Source organism: Suricata suricatta, chromosome 11, assembly GCF_006229205.1.
Source record: "Suricata suricatta isolate VVHF042 chromosome 11, meerkat_22Aug2017_6uvM2_HiC, whole genome shotgun sequence".
Lineage (NCBI taxonomy): Eukaryota > Metazoa > Chordata > Mammalia > Carnivora > Herpestidae > Suricata > Suricata suricatta.
The window spans coordinates 95,840,852-95,861,590 of NC_043710.1; the positions used below are offsets into that span (position 1 = coordinate 95,840,852).

The 20,739-nt window shown below is 44.7% G+C and overlaps 1 protein-coding gene across 2 annotated transcripts in view; it reads left to right on the forward strand.

Moving 5' to 3' along the window:
• The first annotated feature begins 1,110 nt into the window (after nucleotides 1-1,110).
• PDGFD (platelet derived growth factor D) overlaps nucleotides 1,111-20,739 on the forward strand; it is a 212,223-nt gene continuing 192,594 nt past the window's right edge. For both annotated transcript variants that reach the window (XM_029956960.1, XM_029956961.1), the window contains exon 1: nucleotides 1,111-1,335. In XM_029956960.1, coding sequence (XP_029812820.1) covers nucleotides 1,212-1,335 — 124 coding nt within the window. In that variant the 5' untranslated portion in view covers nucleotides 1,111-1,211. The remainder of the gene's footprint in view (nucleotides 1,336-20,739) is intronic.

The window sequence follows — 20,739 nt, forward strand, 5'->3', positions numbered from 1 at the left end:
GATCTCAGCGCAGGTACAGAGCTATATACTAAAATTATTTCACATAATTCTCACCAAAACCATTCAACTAAAAATTGCTGCCTTCCTTTTCTAAGTAAGGCACTGAGGCTCCAGAGGTCAAGTGCTTTACTCAAGGTGACAAAGCTAGGAAGCAGTGCAGCTGGAGGACGCCTGTTCCAAATATAGTTGGTTACCCTGGGGAGGGTAGCTCCTTACCCTGGGCAGGTAGATGCTGATGCAGAAGCTCCTAGAATCCGGAGGGAGCTGTCTGGACCTCTGAGCTCCCAGATACTAAGAGTAGGGAGGCCCTAAGGCCTGATGTTTCTGCCTCCTGCTGGGGAACACGAAGGAAAAGAATGTAATGTCCTCCCAACTTCACCTTGCCAGTGTCCCCACTGCTGACTCTACTCTGACCTCTGTGTGTGCCCCTGCTGACCCTCATCCTGACCTCAAGTCCCTGGTACGGTGCAGGGGCTGGGGTGGGCATACAAAAGCGCCCTTGACCATGGTTGTACACTATACCCCATGGGTAGAGCCCTGTGACCTAAGAAGGACCTGCTCATTCCCCACCCTTGAAATAAACTTGCACCCACTGGAGCTCCTTAACCTTGCACAGTCTTGCTGCCTCACCTGGTGACGTCCTCACTAAGTAGGATCTAATCTGGGCTACTGCAAACTGAACAGTTCAACTGCAGGCCCCATCCTCAAGCCCCCTCACCCCCCACCACCAAGGTCCCTCACTGCCAAGGCCCCAACCCTAAGCCACCTTACCGCCAGGCCCCATCCCCAAGCCCCTCCGACCCCCACACCATCAAGGCCCTCCCCCACCGCCAAGGCCCCAGCCCACAGCCCCCGCAGCCCCCGACGCAAAGGCTCCATCCCCGAGCCCCTCCCCACCGCCAGGCCCAAGCCCCAAGCCCTAAGTCCTCTCCGCCCCGCAAGCCACGAGTCGGGCCTGCGGTGCACTGAGCAGCGGGCCCCAGGTGGGGAAGCCCCGGGCCTGGAGCCGCCCCCGGCCCCGCCCCTCCCCGCCGGCCCGGGGCAGGTGGGGACAGCCGGGTCCCCGGCGCGGGGCGGGGCGGAGCGCCGGAGGGGGCGGGCCCGCGCCAACCTGTTGTGCGTCCGGCTCGGCCCGGAGCGGGCAGTGCAAGCAGAGCGCGCCCAGGCCCGGCTTGTCGTGCGGCGCCTCGGTCCCCGGGTCGCCCGGCCCAATGCGCCCGCTCGGCCTCGTCTACACCCTGGTCTGCGCCAACCTGTGCGGCTGTCGGGACGCCCCCGCAGCCCCGCAGAGCGCGTCCCTGCGAGCGCTGCGCGCCGCCAGCCTCCGGCGAGATGGTAAGGGGCTCGCGTCTTGTTCCCTGGAGTTTTGCACAAAGTCACTGTCGTGTCGTGTCGTCCTTCGTTTCTGTGATGAAAAGGAAACTTTTTCCTGGGACGCGCGTGGAGGGCTTCGCTGGAGGCGGGGTGTTGTCCCCATTCCGAGCGGCCCGGAGGTGGGGGTGAGGCTGGGGGGAGCGGGGGGCTCAGGAGGCTCAGGGACCCCGCGGCGGGTCCCCAGGGTGCTGGCGCCGCACAGAGTTGCAGCCCGCGCCGCCCCCTTCACGCTCTGTGCGCTTGAAGACTCGGATTGATGCGGGCTCGGGAGGGGCTTTGTCTGGACGACTTATTTCTACTGTAGCCACGGGAAGACGGGGAGTGATGTCCTTGTGTCCTGAAGCCAGATCTGGGCCAGGGTGACAGCTTCTGCCCTGTCCCCACAGTGACCCTCTCCTGGGGGTGCAATGCCGGCTCGGAACTCGTGGACCCGGGGACACTGGGGTTTCTGGGGTTTCATCCACACCAATGGGGGACCCTGCCCGCGCTGTGGGAGAAGCAGAAGTGTTTGCACCGCTAACCCGCGGTGTCCCAGGCCGGCCTGTTTGTCCCCCTTACTCTGGGGGACTAGGTCAGCTTCTTGGTGGACCTCCCTCCAGCTCTGAACTTGACTTACCCCTTTATTCTCAAGTGTTGCCAGTAATTGAAGCTGTTTCTACCACCTTACCTAAACTGACCGGTAGGTTTGGGTTTTTTTTTCCTTCATTAAAAGTATCTTTCTCTCTGCCTGCTTAAAGTTCTAACACATCCCCCCCTGCCCCCTCCAAGGAGCTCCCCGCGCCGGTCCTAGTGTCTAGTGGCTGCGAAGTTTGAGCCTGCAGACTGTGTTCTCTGGAGAATTTCTGTCAGCCTTCTTATTCCCTTATCAGTTTCACTCCTGGTATGCTCTTAATTTGGCCTTTACTGAAAGGCGTTTGAACTTTGAAAACACTGTATTTTCTGGTGACAGATACACTGTGGATTTCAGTGTGCTCAAGGCATTGGAAGTGATGTGGGTGTGTGGAGGGGACGCTGGGAAGCCACAGAGGCACCTCCAGAAGATGCCCCGGCCTTCCAGAATTACTTTATCACGAAGCTTTCATGTAAAATATTCTCATGTGTTTTACTTTCATGTAAAATACCAGTGCACCCTTGGATACCCTCCATCTTAGTGAAAGCACAGACTTGGAAAGAAAAAAAAAAGATTTAGGCTCAAGACCAAACTTCAATAGTTTTGCTTCACTCATTAATGTTTCCACCAGGGACGATCTTCTCCTAGTTGAGTTTCTAGATTTGTTAACGTTTGCACTTTATATGCCCTCTAGGCTCTGTCGAGTAAAATGCCATGTATAATTTGCATGACTTCATAGCCATAATTTTGCAATCCTTAGCCTCGCAAGTATCACTTACGAGACGTCAAGGACAGAAAATGAAAAGTGTGTAGCCATTGCCTATTAATCCAAGATTCCAACTAAAACCAAGTTCTGCAGCTCTACTATTTTTTTTTAAAGAATACTTTCCTTTCAGTTTTCATTGTTCAAACTCTGTACATCTGTCTAATCTATATGATACATGCTTTCTTTTATCAAAATTTCAAAAGCTACTCTGGATCGATTTATTCATATGTTAGTTAAAGCTGTTACTAGCAGTATATACACACACACTTTGATTAATTTGGGTTGCTCAACCCTTTCTTCAATGTCAGTCTCATTTTACAAACAAAAATAGGATGGGGGAAAAGGTTAGATTAAAAAAATTGTTATATACAGAGTAAAGCAAAGTTAATACACATAATGGGTATTTAGTTTGGGGAATTTTTAAAAGGCAGCATATTCTTAAGTGTTACAGACACGCATTCTCAAAGAGACACAAAATTGCCCAAAGCGGCAAAGTCAGTTCTTGGAGGGTGAAAAAATCTTAACTACTATAGTTGTTTGTGGTCTTGTAAATGGTCCATATATATGAAGAGGTAGACAGTCTATCTTCAGTGTTAGCATTTCATAGGGAGGGGTCAAAAGGCAAAAAAAAAAAAAAAAAAAAAAAGGAAAAAAAAAGCCCAAACAAGCTCCTGAAGGGCAAATGGATGATAATGAAGGGGAAAAAAAAAAAGAAACAAGGAAAGAAAGAAAAAAAAAATTGAGAAACAATGCCACAGAGCTTTGGTGAGGGTGTGAGAATAAAGGGTCTTTGAAAAAGTCTAGAAAGTCTCAGCTGTGTGGAAAGTGTTCCCAACAGTTGAGGGGATAAAGGAAAATAACTTATTAAATTAAAACTCTTGTGATTCCAGACATTTTGAACTTATTCCCCCAAAGTTCCTTTGTTAAGGGAGACAACAGTCTTGCTCTTTTCACTGTCAGATTAAGACAAGGTGTAAGCTTGGGGACGACAGGGGCATGGCATGTGACAGGGGGAGATACAGAAGGTAAACGTTTTCAAACGCTAATTTAGGGTCCTTAGAAGAGCTGGCCCTCAGATTGCAAGTGGTAGGAAATCACAACCAAATATTAGCCAGACTCTTGGATAGGGGTGTTAGAAACCAATATCTCGGGCTGGAACTATCATCATTCACACTTGAGTGCCATCAGTTTGTTCCACTGACCCTTTTAGCTACTCCCTAATACTGGTGTCAAGATCAGAACAAACCGGGCACGCACCCTGTCATGGGCACAAGGTGTGTGGGGTCCTGTCCAGCCTGCAGCACACACAAACCTTGTTTTTATCCTATTGGTAGCTGATAACTCCAGATAGCCAGAATAGCTAGCAATGACAAGGAAATGTTAGAGTGGGTGAGTGATAATCCCGCCTTCCACCCAGTGTGGGAGGCTGGTCTGCCGCGGTCTCTCGCCTTCCAGATCTCTCCATTGCAATGTGTTCTTGTTGTAAAAGGGATATTGGCAGAGCCTTTCCCAGTACCTGCAAATGCCTAAAGGTGACCCACTGGTGGTTGAATTGGGGGTCTGTCTCCGGGAGGGAACTGGATCCTAAGGCTAAGAAGGATGGAAGTATAACAGTTTGCAAAACTTAGTTGCATATTTATACTTATCCTTATGTCATATTTGTTTACCTTTGATACCCATTCCCAGTCCTCTTAGCACAGAGAAAGACTTAATTTAGCATCAAGCATCCACTTCTTATTGTTGCACAGTTGGCATTTTTTATAATAACTGGTCACAACCAGTGTTGTTCAGAGTGTGGATCAGAAGTGTAAAAGTAGCAGTTAACCAACAGTATTACTTATTTTTATTTCTATTATTTTATTTTATTTTATAATCTTTATTTTTCAGAGAGAAAGAGAAAGAGATAGAGCATGAGCAGGGAGGGGCAGAGAGAGAGGGAGACACAGAATCTGAAGCAGGCTTCAGGCTCTGAGCTGTCAGCACAGAGCCCAACATATGGGGCTCGAACCCATGAACCATGAGATCATGACTTGAGCTGGAGTTGGAAACTTAACCAACTGAACCACCCAGGCACCCCTACTTACTTATTTTTAAATCTAGATAGAACTTCCTAGTTGGTGTGGCGGGCCAGTAAGGATACAGATAACACTCTTCATTTCTTGATCCATTTAGTTGTTTTCTGTGTTTCTTTCAGGTGCTGGTGGGAAATGAATCTGAATTTAGATTTGTTTGTTTCATATGATGCCCCATTATCACTCTCTAGTGATAGGCCTGCAGTTTTACTGATTGTGGTCTTGGATCTCTAAGGAGTCAAGCTTGCGTTTTAGATAATGTGGGTTTCAGTGATGACCACACGTTGACTTTGATGCGAACATTAGGTCTTTGAGGGAAGGTGACAAAACGGAGGACAATTAATGATTGGGGCTTGTTTGTTTTTCTAAGTAAAACTGACATACAATATCCAATATATGTACACATTTGTATATGTAGGATGTCTTTCTGTATATGGCAGCATAATTTACAATAAATTATTTTTAAGTGTCTGAAAGCAAAGAATCACATTTGTGTCAGACCTTATATTCTTGTGTTTATATTTTCTGTTCACTCCAAGGATATTAAAGTTCCATAATCTCAGAGCCCAGTGATGATTGCATATTTTAAATGAAATATAATTTTGCTGCCATGGGTTATAGTGTTTAGTACAGATCCTTCTAAAGAGGTGGGTTTAAACCAGTGGACAGGCGATGTGTAGTAGGAAATGCCACTCGATTGTGAGTTATAAGAATGACCTTGAGGCTTGTCCATGGGGTTTTCCCCTTCAGGGAATGAGAGGGAAGCTTTATTGTTTCAGAACAATAGGGTCAAACAGTGGAGCCAAGTCCTCGGAGTCACTGGGGCACAAGCTGTCAGGTCTCTTGAGAACACGGGGTCTCAGAGGCTCATCATTCTGGGTCTGGAAGGATCTGTGTATTTATGTCTCTGCCCTTGAGAGCTGAATCATAATGCACATCATCTCCCTTCTGGAACTGCTCATCAGCGTTCCGTGCTGAATTCATCTGATTAGCTCAAAAAGGCACTTCTGGGCATCTTTGTAAAATTCTTCTTTATATTAAATGAGAACAGCTTTTAAGTGAGCCAGGTGTACAGTGGTTCTGGTCCATCTGCGCCGTGCTAGTGAGGCCGTGCTTTGGACTTTCACAAAGGATGAAGATGGCTTGAAGGTGGAAATGAGTCGGCCTTGGAGCCCCCTGGCCTGCTTTAAGGTTGTCTCTGTTCAGTTCATTCCTTACTCAGTCGGGACTGTCCACTAAACATGAAAGGTTGAAAACGAGTGTGCAAATAGTTTTTTATGCTGAGCTCTGCTGCTGACCCCTACTGTAACTTATTCATTTATTTTATAGTAATGTACTGTGTCCCTAATCTTTGCCAGTTGCTGTGCTGGATGAATGGACGATCTAGCATGTTTTGAATAAAACATACACGCTTCCTGCCTTCCTACAGCCTGTGGTCTCCTGGGCAGTATAAACAACTACACACTTAGTTCCAGTGTCTTGCACGTGTCTTTCAGATGTGTTCTGGGAGTCCCGGGATTCTCCAGAAGTACCTTACAGGTCATTGCATGTGTGCAGCAGCGGCGGGTGCCGGGGCGGGGGGGGGGGGGGGGGGGGGGGGGGGGGGGGGGGGGGGGGGGGGGGGGGGGGGGGGGGGGGGGGGTGCTGAGCGTGTATCGCTCCAGGCTCTCCACCCCTCCCTCAACGGAACAGTTCCATGTGTGTCTCTGCATTTCTCTTCCACTTATTTAAATCCATAATTAAGATTTTTTTTTTTTGAGAAGGATTCGGGTTGCAGTTGGAAAAGTGTGAAGGCACAGTGTAGAGAGATCGTCACTCTGGTGGAGGAAATGCACAGGGGTATGGGAATTCACAAGGAGCGCCTGCTGTAGATCTGAGGTGTGGGCGGGAAGACTTCCTGGAGGAAGTGATGTCTGGACTGGGCATGAAGGGTGAGTAGGAGTTCCAAGTTGGGGGCGGTGAGGAAGGAGGGTAGAGGTTGCTAGTGAAGACAGCAGTTGTTCCTATGATTTGGACAGAAGAACATAACTTTCAAGGGTCCACTAACTGCAGGTCTGGAAAGTAGTGTTAGGGAGTCTGGCCATTATTCGTAGGACAGCGAGAAGCCACTGAAAGATTAGTTTAGAGGAAGAGCGGTCCAGTGCTGTGTTTGAATCCTGAGTGCCACTGTTCCTAAGAAGTCAGTGGGCTGGTGATGTGGTCAGAAACAGTCTCTCTGTATCCCCACTGACCGTAGTGGGACATGAGCCCGGACTTGGTTAACTTCTCTTCATGACAGTGGCTGAAATGATGGACTTTCCCAGCCCGAAGTCTCCAGATGTCAGGTGCAGGGGCCTTGGGACATCCCCCTGGGCGCCCTTCTGCAGCTCGGCACCCCAGGTGCTGGGTTGTGTAACTGTATCTAAAGTCCCTTTATGATAATATAAACAGTGAAGGCAACCTGCCTAGTGTTGAGGACATTTTGTGTTATTTCAAACTTCTCTATATCAGAATTAATGCAGTTTAAAAAAGGGAACATCTTTACACGCACTTTTGTGTGCGAGACAGTTTTGGCTAAAAAAATACAGGGGAATAAGACTAGCAGAAGAGAAAGAATCCCAAACACACACTGTGGTAAAAATATTCTCTCTCCTTGGACCGTGTTTCAGGACCAGATGTAAGTCATAAATAAAGGAATAAGCCCACGGGACACTAAAGTGCTCAAGTGCACATACAGGGAGAAATATTTTCTTCCAAGGATTTTTTTTTCCAGAATAAGAATGAAGCATGCCTTGTTTCCTATGGGTGTCAATCATGCTTATAATAATAGATCCTTGCTCTGCTCCATAGTATGCTGACATCAATATATTAGCTTTAATTTTGATAGATTAATGCTGGGCTTTTTTGTGATTTGTGCTGTGTGCACGTAAGTGGTTTTTGTGTAATGGGAGGGGGGGATGTCTGTGGAAGCATCGCAGCATGGACATAGGGGTTGTCTCATTACGAGGCGTGATGTTTTCTGATTTTAGGATTTTTACTCCAACACTTTTTTTGTAGAGAGTTTTTGCAGGCAGACCATTTTAGGTGCAGCATTTTGCTTGCAAAAGCAAGCCAGGCAAGATTTGGAATGTGGCATCTTCCTGATTTCTGGAACTTGAAAGCCCGCATGCCTTCCAAAGGAGGTTGTTGAGACCTGCTGGCTGTGTGCCATGAGCTCAGGTTGAACGATCTGCTGTGTTAGTTTTGAGCAAGTCATCTGAGACCCAACGTGCCAAGTTCTGTGTTTCACCGAAACATGTAATATGCAACGCAGCCCCAGCCGACTTGTACAGAGTGGAGCTACTCGGCGGCTTCTACCATGTAAAATGCAACGAAGCGAACCAAGAAGTGTGCAGCAGACCCGTGTAAAAGCCAAACAGGGTCGCGGAGTGTGTAAGTGAATCCGTCAGGTTCCCGTGGTAGACACTGAAAGACCGTTTGCCTCTACTTTCCATGCAATTCGATCACCCTCTTGTGTGTGGTTTGCACACCCACAGTGAGGCAGGAGCATGACGCTAGACTAGGGAACACGTTACACTGGAGGACAGCACTGTTTCCAGTTACGCGCACGTTAGCTTGGAGAAGTGGCAGCTGCTAGCTCTTCTGACAGCTCAGGCTTGCCCGCTTTGGAGAACATTCATAAGACTTAAGCAAGAGGAGCTGGCTCGGGCTTCTTATTAAATGAGGTAAAAAAAAAGTTCCAGTCTGCAAAGGACTGAATGTTTGTATCTCCCTCCCCCGCCTCCCCCCGCCAAATCTATACATTGAAATCCTAACCCCTAATGTGATGATATTGGCATGTGGAGCCTCTGGGAGGTCATTGATAGCATTAGCGCCCTCACCAAAGAGACACCAGGGACATCCCTCATCCTTTCTGCCCTGTGAGGACACAGCGACAAGATACCAAATCTGCTCAGCCCTTGATCTTGGATTTCCCAGCCTCTGGGACTATGAGGCATAGACTTCTGTTGTGTAAAAGCCACTCAGTCTCCTGTGTTTTGTTAGAGCATCTGAATGGGCTGAGACGGGCCTCTCTCCAGGTGTAACCAGGGAATTACTATATTACAGCCCAGGAATGTTGCTGATTTTAAAAATTATGTCCTTGACTCATAGAGGAAAGTTTAGATTATATGTTTGTTGAGTTTACCAGTATCCTGAACTGAAAGTCGTATTAGCTTAAGTATATATGGATTTCAACCAGAAAATTGGCATTTCTGGGATAGCCTTGTGGAAAAGAATGATTATAGGCTGGATTATAGTAAACTTACTGTCCTCGTTTTGGTGGTAACTGATAGCTTTGTGTTAGTCAAGAGGGAGGTGAAGAGGGAGTTTATTGGCACTTTGGATTAGGCCATATTGGAGTCGGAATTCTTAATAACTTGGATGAAGACAGAGAACACACATCTGCCACACTTGGGTGTTTTATCTGGAAAGAACAGTTAGTAGGTTGGAATAGATGCATAGAGTGGTGGGCTTTTGCTAGAAAGAGCCAGACAGTAAATCTTTTAGGCTTTTAGGCGGTAAGGTCTTCATTGCAACAACTCGACTCTGCCATTGTATGGAAACAGCCATTGAAATTACATAAATGAATGGTTGTGGCTGTGTTCATTCCAATAAAATGTTATTTTCAGAAACAGGCAGAGGGCCGGAGGCTGTCTTTTGCTGACTTATGAATTAGGAAATCCACATGCTCTTAGGTGGAAATCATGGGCTATGAGATTCAATAGGAATAATTGCAAAATATTCTTTGTTCTTTGGCTAGTAAACCAAAGTAACCACATAATTACAGAATGGAATAACTTGGATTAACATCAGCTCATGTCATGATAGATGGGTAGGGAGATGGATAGATGGATGGATAGATGGTTGGATGGATGGATGGATGAGTGGATGGATGGATGGATGGATGGATGGACAGACAGGGGTGGATGTATGAATGGATGGACAGATAAATGGATAGATCGATGGATGGACAGATGGATGGATAGATGGATAGATAGATGTATATGTCTACATCTATATTACCACCCAACTGGTTTAAGTGAACACAGCTTATGGCTTGACAAACAATGTAATTGCTGAACAGCGATCACTGTTCACATCTGGCATCAGCATTAAGGTTCTGTCTAAATAAAGTCAGACTCCGTTCTGGTCTGTTGTGTATGAGGGTCTGTGCTAGGGGTCTCTCTCCTGTGGATGAGTCCACCTCGTTCTGACTCCTTCAGTCCCGTGACCTAAACTCACAGTTTACTACCCTTCTGTCTTTAATGTTTCCCTCCTCACCGGTTCTATTTCCTCAGTCAACATGGACGGTCAAGTTTCTTTGCACCACCCACAACACATGCAAGTTGTTTTACTATTTTTCTATGTTGTCACCATATAAACACCTTCAGTGTCCCAACGACTCACTGTCTTCACTTCCTGTCCTCTGCCTCACCCACTGCGACATGAAGTCGCTCTCAGGTGGGCTGGTCTTGTCTTGAAACACAGTCTTCCTCTGGCTTGAGGCTGCTTCTCCTTTGCCTTTGCCTTTGCCTCCTGCTCCTAAATGCCAGGTTTGGGATGGTGATAAAGATAAAACCAGAGCTAAGGTGGTACTTGTTTTATTTAGGCTCCTTGGAAGAGCAAGATCAGAGACGGTCTTCCAAAGTATATTTTATGTGTTATTGTCTCTGTAGCCATTTATGAATAATGAAAGAAGTAACAAAGATCTTAGAATGTAGTGGGGATTTTGTGAATACAGAAAAGAGCATTCAAAGATAAAAAAAATTACAACCTAGTAAGTGCTACAATTGCAATATTTTGGGGGGAGGTATGTGTAAGTAAATACATTATATATATAAACTTAAAATGTTTAAAATAGGATATTTATAACTCTAGAGATAGGACTTTGAACACGTAGGTTTTGTTTTCTGAGATCATTGAGTCTTCCTTTATTTACTTTTTCTCCTTGGCTGGGTCTTCCTCTGCCTATCTGCCCTGTGAATCCTGGTATGTTTTCTTAAGGCTCTGACCTCAGCCTTATCTTCTTCCTTTGCTCACTGATATTCTCTGGAAGATCTTAGTTTTGTCCAAAGTGTCAGTTGCCACTTATGTGTCAACGACCTGTAAATATACATTTACTGCCTCTGCCACTTTACTGAGCTCTGAACCTGAGGGTAATTCCACTGGTACTTAAAGTACACTCTTCAAGTTAGAAGCCTCAGTGAAATAGTTTTTTACAATATTAGCTTATTCATCCAGTGGTGAATGCCTTAACAGTATTAATCCTTTCCTGATTGGTGTTCTTCTGGGCACAGCGTGGGGTTGTTTGCCTGGGCGGTCAGTGAGTGTACTGGCAGGAACTCTACCACTCTGTAGACTTTCTCGACTCCAGCCCCCCTCCAGGAAGAATTGGCTACTCCTTTATGTGCCCCACATTTCCACCCTAAAGCCTGTAATGATATCTATTTACCTATCTGATGTGAGCATGCGTGCTCTAGTTAATAGCGCCAAGCATCCTCCTTGTCCGTATCTCTGTCTGGCACGTGGTAGAGGCTCAGTAAGGGTTGAGGAGTCAGTAAATCACCCACAACCATTGTCTTCATCATGTGTCTGATCACGGAACCTCACGGAGGCGCATGAGCCCTCACCATTTGTAAACAAAAGGCAGAAAGGGTGTTTAAACCCTGAAGGTCTCTGTTCATAGTGTGGGGGGCTGTGTCCATCCTAGAACAGGATAGGCAAATGGAAGAGGAGGAGCAGGTGAGCGGAGGTCGTGGAGACAGAAAGTTCTTTAGCTTTGGGAGCCTGAGCAGTATCTATGCAGATGAAATCTAGAGGCAGGAGGGAGACACTTCTTCTCGGGACACACGTACACAATGAGCATGAAGTAATCATGTATTCTCATGCTTTTAAAGTCAGTGATTTTGTGATTGTGGGGGTATGATACAGTACCTGCTATTTCTGAAGTACTTGGGACATGGCAAAGTGCTCTTGTAGCGTGGCTCAGCAGTGGCTGGTGGGAAGAGTTGAGTCATTTCCAGAAGACTTTGTGGATCTTGCCAAGATTACACATGCTTTAGACGCCACCTTAGGATTAAGCAGGACATTTGGGGTTTAAGTTTGGACAAATACTGATGAAATGTGTGAAGGATTTACCCACACCCCACCTTAGCCCATCCAGAAAACTCCACACATATACTGATTGGAATGAATCCTTTTAGGGATGCCTTTCCTTTCCAGTATTAATATTTTAGAGCTTTGACACAAAATTAATAAAAGTTCCAAAAAAAGGTAAATATAAATTACGGATCATGAAACAAGTCTTAAAAAATTTTTTAGTGTTTGTTTATTTTTGAGAGAGAGAGACAGAGCATGAGTGGGGGAGGGAGACACAGAATCCCAGGAAGGATCCAGGCTCTGAGCTGTTAACGCAGAGCCTGATGTGGGGCTCGAACACATGAGCAGTGAGATTATGACCTGAGCCAAAGTTGGCAACTGAGCCACCCAGGAAAACAAGTCTTAAGGTTCACTCTGGATGGTGAGCTAATGGACATTAAGAAAAGATGAATGCGTCCCTGTTCTGTTTATATAGGGAAAGCATGTTTAGGTAATTTGTTATTTTACTGAGGATTAAACAAGAGAGTTGCTATCGAATAGGAAGTATATGTATCCCCTATAAAAACAGAAAGTTCCCTGATGAAGTAAATACGGAATTAAAGGGTTTTTACAGAGTTGTTAATTAAAAATAAAAGGAGGGAGTGAGAGTTATTGGTTTAAATACAGCATACGGGGGGATTATTTAAATACCCGGAGAAGAACGACTGTGGCTTTTTATTGTTTTGATTGAATTCTGTAGTTTAATACTTTTCACCGAACCCAACCAATCCCAGGAAACACAAGCGCTCCGGGCTCGCCCACTGGTGTTTACCGAGGGCTGCCCGCACGCAGGAGGGCTGATCTCCTGAAGGGGAGGCTTTGGCCGCAGGGATTGAACGTGTCTGAGTCAGCACAGGGCAAGGCAGTGTCCGTGTTAAGTGCCATCCCCGTGTGCCCTGCTTTGTGTCTGAAGGTCGTGCTGACCTGATTTTAACTCCAAATCGTCTATCCTAGTGCTGAGTGCAAAAGAAGATGAAATTGGTTACACGGGTGTTGAGCACAGTCTTATTCGAAGGTTGGAAAACATCGCCCTCATTGGTTATCACCATCCTATTAGTTAAAATTCAAGCAGAAAAGTAACTTTTAATTGTAGAACTGCGAGTCGTACTTCCGTGGTTTTCTCTCTTGGGTGTATAGATCGTAGCCTGAATATTCCTGAACCGTCACAGCAATGATGTGGGTTCCACTGGCAACACCCATTAAGTTTTTAATATTTGATAATTAACATTTTATTATGTGGTATGCAGTATGATTATTTGACCACTGGATGGCAGTAGAAAAAAGACAGCTTTACTCATCATATTTTTTTTACTCCCTCTGTTGAGAATATGAATTAAACGACAGAAGTTTCATACTTTTCAAATACCTGAAAAAAAAAAAGAACAGTAATGGTGATCTGTCGTTAATATGCAACTGTTCTAGTCCATGTGATCTCAATAAATTTTAGAATAAGTAAAATAGTTGAATCAATTATATGGCTAGTATAGTCCTTGGTGCCGTTTACACATCCAGTTTGCATGCCTGTCTAAAATTCACGGAAATCAAATTTAGAAACATTGAGCAGTTGAAAATCATTTTTGGAACATTCGCATGTGCACAGCCATTGTTTGACTAGTTTCCTTTGACCATAAGACCAGCTGTGATTGGCTGTTCTGAACTTGCATAAATTCCCTGGAGACTCCTCATTACTTCCCAGGTGTTTATTAACATAAGTTATTTGGGGGGACCAAAGCCTTATATATCAGACGTGAGAAATCATCCTCTCAGAGTACTAGTGTCTAAGGAGACGTGGGCTGAGCGGTGAGTACGTGATAGCATAGGAACGTGAGACCCATTGGTCACTACCAAGGTGGGGACAGTAATCAGTTATGGGCGTGCAATAGCGCATATTTGCTACGTAAAAAAGTTTGGTTGTGTCCATCTGGCTTTAATAAAGATTGCAAAGTGCCATACAAAAATGACCGTTTTTGAATGAATACTTCAGGGCAGATAGGAAAATTATGTGCTAGAGCCTGTCTTCTGCTGACTAGTGGCCCGCGAAAGTTTCATGTCTTAATTCCGGCATCTCTAAATGATGCTTTATATGGCAAAGAATTTGCAGGTGCGAGTTAGAAAAGGCTCTTTTTTTTTTTTAACCTTTTTAACATTTATTCATTTTTGAGAGACAAAGAGGGACAGAGCATGAGTAGGGGAGGACAGAGAGAGAGGGAGACACAGAATCTGAAGCAGGCTCTAGGCTCTGAGCCAGCTGTCAACTCAGAGCCCAACTCAGGGCTCGAACCCATGAACCGTGAGATCATGACCTGAGCTGAAGTCAGGCTCTTAACCAACTGAGCCACCCAGGTGCTCCAGCAAAGGCTCTTGAGATGTGGAGATCATCTTGGACTTTGGGAGTGGATGTCCTTGTCGGAGGGGCCAGAGGGAAATCTGACACAGGCAGGAGAGAGGGTGTTGTGATCACAGAGGCAGAGAATGACATGGCCACACACCTAGGGATGTCAGGAGCCACCAGAAGACAGGAGAGGCCAGGAATAGATTTTCTAGAGCATCAGGAGGGAGGGAGCATGACCTTGCCGGCACCTTGATTTGGCGTCATGGCACTGGCCTCTAGAACCATAAGAGAATAAATGTGTGTTGTTTGAAGCCAGTCAGTCTGTGGCAATTTGTTACAGCACCTACCGACACTAAGAAAGGGCATGAGACGTCTTTTGATATGAAAGATGAATAGTTGAACTATTTGTTATTCCTAACCATTTATACATTTCATTGGCCAGGAAATCTGTATTAACAGTTTAATGGTGCATTTAGAGCTCTGCCTTTGAGAATTCTCTAGTAAGACAAGCCTTACTTTTGCCCTAGTTCTATATCCAAATATTTTGAAAATTCTGGCTTCAGTGCTCATCTGTTTTTCAGATAAGATTAAGTCCTGACATGATCAAAAGGGCAATGTTCCTATTTCATTATAGTTTCATTTGATTCTTAAAATTCTCCCTTAACCCACCTTGTGTCGTTTATGCCTTTGTTGGCTCTTGCTTCTAACACAAACCTTTGTTGTGTCTTCAGTGTGTGTTAGTTTCTAGGCTAGAGTCTGGGGCAACAGTGTTGAAAGTGATGTGATGATAATTACTTTGTTAATTAGCTATGTGATAATGCTTATCATCCACAGAGTACGTATTAGTAGAGAGAGGATGCTGATGCATGTATGTAAGATGTGCTAGTGGGGATGTGACATGATAGATGGTAGAACATTGAAGAGATATGTCTCGATAAGATATTTGCAGATCTTAGCGTCGTTGGAAATTTGGAACTTAGGACAGGAGGAGAGAATTCCAGCGGACTTTCTGAGTCCAGGTCCATTAACTGACATTGAACTCAACACTTGCCCCTCCAGAGCATTATCATCCAACAGAAACAGGATGCCAGCCTACGTCATTTAAAAAATTTTAGCAGCCACATGAAAAAGAAATGCTTGAAATTAATTTTAATGATATATTTTATTTAATTGAATCAGTGCCCAAATATTATCATTTCGGTGTTCAATGAATATTTTAAAATGTTGAGAGAGGGGCGGTTGGATGGTTCAGTTGGTTGAGCATCTGATTCTTGATTTCCATTCAGGTCTTGATCCTAGGGTCCATGGAGCCTGCTCGAGATTCTCTGTCTTTCCCTTCCCCTGTCCATCTCCCCAGCTCGCACTTTCTCTGTCTAAAATAGTAATAATAATAAAAGATAAAATAAAATTAAATGTTAGGATATCTTTTTATCATGTGAGTCCTCAAAATAGGATATGCATTTTATACTTACATCACATCCTATTTCAGACTTGACATATTTCGTATATTCAGCACTAATAGGTGGCTAGGCATTATCAACTTGAACAGCACTGTTCTGGGACATTAATATCATTTATTTAGACTAACACAAGTTATCTTTGGTCTTTTTCCAAAATAAAAAATAATTTGTGAAAGCTGTTTCTCTGGCTCTTTTTTGCAATGTGTTGAAATTAACTGAGTCACTTTTTAGGGAGATTAATAATCGAATATGGGCAAGGTTTATGGGGATTTCTGTTTGACTTTCTTATTATATCAACATGGAACATTTGATGTTTCTGGTTGCTTTCATGCGTTCTCCTAAAAAGAAAAAACTTACAGTCATCCAACAGATAGGCAGTCGTCCAGGCTACTCAGTTTTTCTGCAGGTGCAAAGTTTTTGATATTTGAGAAGCTTCTTATGCAAACAGCAGCTGGCCCTTCATTTCTCTGTCATGGATGGAAAAATCTGTGTTTATCCAGCATTGATATTCTTTTCCATTTACCACTTAGTTGGACGTCGGTAATGATAACATTCTTCTTTATCACTTGACCATTTTTAAAAATGACTCTTTCTGGCTGATTAGTAAACAATTTGTGAAAAACAGAGTCCTGCTGTGTGTTGGCTCCACTTTAACCTATTAGAGATTTGATACAGCTTTTTATTAAATAACCCATATCTCCCTGGATTGGAGACCTTAACCAGCATACGTTTGGAGTTATGCCTTTTTTAGGAAAATCAGGTGTTAGGAACCCTGATGTTTTGCATTTTCAAGTCTCAGACCTGCCATTTACTATACAGCACAGAATGGAAAGATAATTAATAGAAATTGTTATAGAAATAGAAATCATTCTTCCTTTTTGTTCAGTGACCTGTCTCTACCAGAGTTTTGGTTGCATATTTATTGGCGTGGCCTTTTAATTTGTTAATAGTTGGGGCAAGCGAAAGCATTCTGTCAAGTAAAAGGCGGCTCGCAAGGCTGTCTTGTTTTCCTTGCTGACTTTCGAGCTGTCTCCTTGGATTATGCCCTGTAACGATGCCTGGAGAACTTCCATTGCTGTAGAGTTGGAAAATGTATTTGTCCTTTGAGTGGCAGGCTAGCCTCACGCTGCCCATTTCGAGGTCTTGGCCGCGCGGGGCTTCCGCCCAGGGGACTCCGTGTTCAGGACGAACACCCAGATTAGGAAACGTTTATTCTGAGGAAGGAACCACTTCATGAGCCACGAATTTCTCCAACAACCCTGGATGTGTCAGGACACAGCATGCCTCGACTTTAGCACAAACATTGTGTTCGTGAGATGCTTTTTGTTCTCAGGGAGGTGGCCTTAAAAACAGTGCCTTCTTTACAAGGCTCTGGGACTTCTGTGGACATTCTCACTTCCCTCCACCTGAAATCATAGCATTGTATGTATTTGTGTGTGTCCTGTCTTCTTCTAAGGATCTGAGCTCTTAGGAAGGAGACTTGGTCTCTTTTATTCCCTGTTGTGTCCCTGGCTTTTGGAGTGGTACCTGATGTAGAGGGGGCTCGGGACATACTTGCTGAATAAGGCAGCCGAGTGCACTTCCGGTGAAGCCCCAACTTGAAGTCAGAGGAAGGGGTCTGTGCATATAGCAGTGGGCCAACTTTGAAGCTAACTAAGGAGGCTTGACCTTCAGGCCCCCTTCCTCACTAGGTCACATAAGGCCCTGGTACCTAAATTTATATTTTCTTTATCTTTTTCTTAATGTTTAATTTTGAATGAGAGAGAGACAGAGAGAGAGCAGGGGAGGGACAGAGAGAGAGTGAGACACAGAATCTGAACCAGCCTCCGGGCCCTGAACTGTCAGCACAGAGCCCGGTGTGGGCTGTGAACCTGTGCACTGCAAGATCATGATCTGAGCTGAAGTTGGATGCTTAACCAACGGAACCACCCAGATGCTCCTGTTTTTCTTAGAGAATCACTAATTGTATATGTATCACACCCCACACAATCTGGGTCATTCTCTGGTATTGAGGTAGATATCCTGTCATGTGAGATTTGCTCTGCAGAAATATGAAAATATCCTCTACCAGATGAACATATCAATGCAGCAGGAGCCGTTTTATCCCATAGTGTGGATTAACTGCATGGGATGGCGTTAATGTAAAACATCTGAGGGACCGATGCCCCTGGTTGCCAGGCTCTTGGGTCACTGCCAGATTGCATTTCTGCTTCAGCCATTGAGATACACACACAAGCAAGGATCTGTTGCATTTGTTCCCAAACATGTGTCTTCCAGTTGTACATGTTAATATGATTACATGATTCAGTTAAATATTGTGTGTCCCAACACAACGTGAGTGTAATAAAGAGAGTTTATTATTTATGACAATAAATACTTGGTTGAAATATCCAACCTTTAAAGGTGAGTTACCAAATAAAATGTTGTGGAGTCGGGTATGTGTGAGACAACTCAACTATTTTACGAAGACTGAAAATAAGTAAGTCTAAAAAGCCTGAAGGGCTGCATGGGTAAATTGCTTCATGTGTGTCGTTAAGTTTTTCTCTACTTTCAAGAAAGAAGAAATGGAAATTATGGATAAGTTATAGACAGGGCTTATGCAAGAAAGATTACAAAGAATTTTATAATATGAAATGTACTCGAGGGAAAGATCTTTGTACTTCATGAGAATTTGGTCAGAGGAATGCACATTTATGTTTTAAGCTAAAATAAAATGTCGGGGCACCTGGGGGGCTCAGTCAGTTGAACTTCTGACTCTCGATTTCTACTCAGGTCATGATCTCACAGTTGATGAGATCAATCCTCATACTGGGCTCTGCACTGACAGCATGGAACCTGTTTGGGATTCTTTCTCTCCCCCCTCCTGATAATAAATAAATAAACTTTTAAAAAATGCTAAAAAAAGAAAATGCAAAACTCCCCATCTTAACTGGCACTGTAAATTGGCCTATCTAGCACGGTTTCAACCGTATTGGGTGGGATGGTTTCCAGAGTGTCTTCCAGGACACGAGTGTCGTGGGATAGAGCGCCCACTCTGTACCAGCATAGGTTAGCCAGTTCATGAACATGCAGAGGAAATCTGGTGCGTGGAGGCTGTGTGGGAACATGATGAGAGGTAGTAAGACCTCAGCTGAGGTAGTGTTCTTGGGAAAGTCCTCAACGCCTCTCTGGCCTCAGACGTTGAAAACAAAACACACACACACACACACACACACACACACACACACACACCAGAGGAAAAACACCTATAGGAGAAAGTTCATGTGGTGAGTCAGTAATCACTGTGTGTAAAGCTTTCCGCACAGTGTTGGGGAAACAACCCTGGAGGAACAATGGGGCATTTGGGCGTCTGCGTTGTTTGTCAGGTTTTTTTTCTTTTAATTTTCACTATTTTTTGCAGAGTATACCTTAAATGATCAAAGTTGTGCCTTACACAAGTACAAGTCGTGGCTGTGTCTACAGTATGTTTCCGTGATGACGTTGTAGACTCACTGAAGTTTTGCACCAGAAGACTTCTTTGAGGTGGTCTACACCATCTTGCTATACGGTTGATGAAACCAAGGCACAGAGAGGTGGAGTGACCTGCCTCAAGTCACACACCAGGTCATAATAGGGTCCAGATTCAGGTACAGGTTTTCAGACTACTCATAGGTTGCCCATCCCGCACTGCTGCAGATGACTACCTTTTTTTTCCTCCAAAGTCATGTTCAGTCTGGGCCTTTTCATGGTCAGTCTAATGGCTATATTTAACGTTTGTAATTAAAGAGTGGTGATAAGAATTAAGAACTTGTGATTCTCCCTTGTTTGTTTTTTTTATTTATACTCTTAATCTCCAGCGTTCCATTTGCTGGGATATGTTCAAGCTAAAGCTGTGGATCGAGCCAGTTTGCAGCCTCTTCTGGGGGGTTTCACTTTTTAGCAATCTGCTTTGTGTATATACAAACACAAATCTAAATAAATTGGAAATCAGGATGAAACTCATTCCTGAATTGCCCAGGATTCCTTTCATGTCTCGAAGCAATATGCAGGGAAATACAAACTTGTCTTAAGGAAAAGGACAGAAATTGAAGCTGCCTTGAAATAAATTTAACTGGATTTGAAAAGCAGACAAATCAGTTCTGTAATGTAACAAAGGAAAAGAATGTAAACCCAGCACTTTGGGCCCGAGCTCTGCCTGACTCAGTAGGCGTGTGATGAGCATGTACTATGTACCCAGCTCTTGAGCTGCTGCAGATGTATGTGGGGGTAAGAGACCCCCAACTCTCCGCCTGAGTCTTCCGTTTGCAGCAAGACTCTTGAGGCCGGTAGATTACTGCACTAGAGTAAAGGCTGTGAGCTGAACGTGCAGACCATGGCGAGGGTGGTCTCCCAGGATCCTGTCCTCACAGCGCTTTGAGTCTCCATAAAATGTAAATGATGCCTCCAATGATAAAAGTAGATAGGTTAAACCAAACCTTGCAAGTCAGATTAGTTGCCAGATTTTGTGCTTTCATGGCGGCCGAAATCAAATAAGAGTTCGAGATGGTCAGGGTGTCTGCTCTATTCCACAAGCATTGGTTCAAGAACGCCTTCTAATGCGTGTTGGCTCCCCTTTTGCACGCTCAGGAACGCGGAGGCTGCGCAGATGGTGGCTGTGGTATAAAGATTGCTGTCAAGGCAGTACTCTAAAATGCCCCCAGCGGACAATTCTGGATCTGGGTGTTCCTCATACCAAGGAGGAAGTTATAGCTTTCTCTTCTTTCTTTTCTTTTCTTTTTTAATTTTATTTAAGAACGAGAGAGAGAGAGAGAGTGAGAGAGAGCGAGCGAGCGCAGCAGGGGAGGGGCAGAGGGAGAGAGAGAGAATCCAAGCAGAGCCCAACACAGGGATTGGTCCCACCATCATGACCTGAGCCGCAGCCAGAAGTCAATCAAGGAATCAAGGATGCTCAACTGACTGAGCTGTCCAGGTGTCCCAGGAAGTTAGAG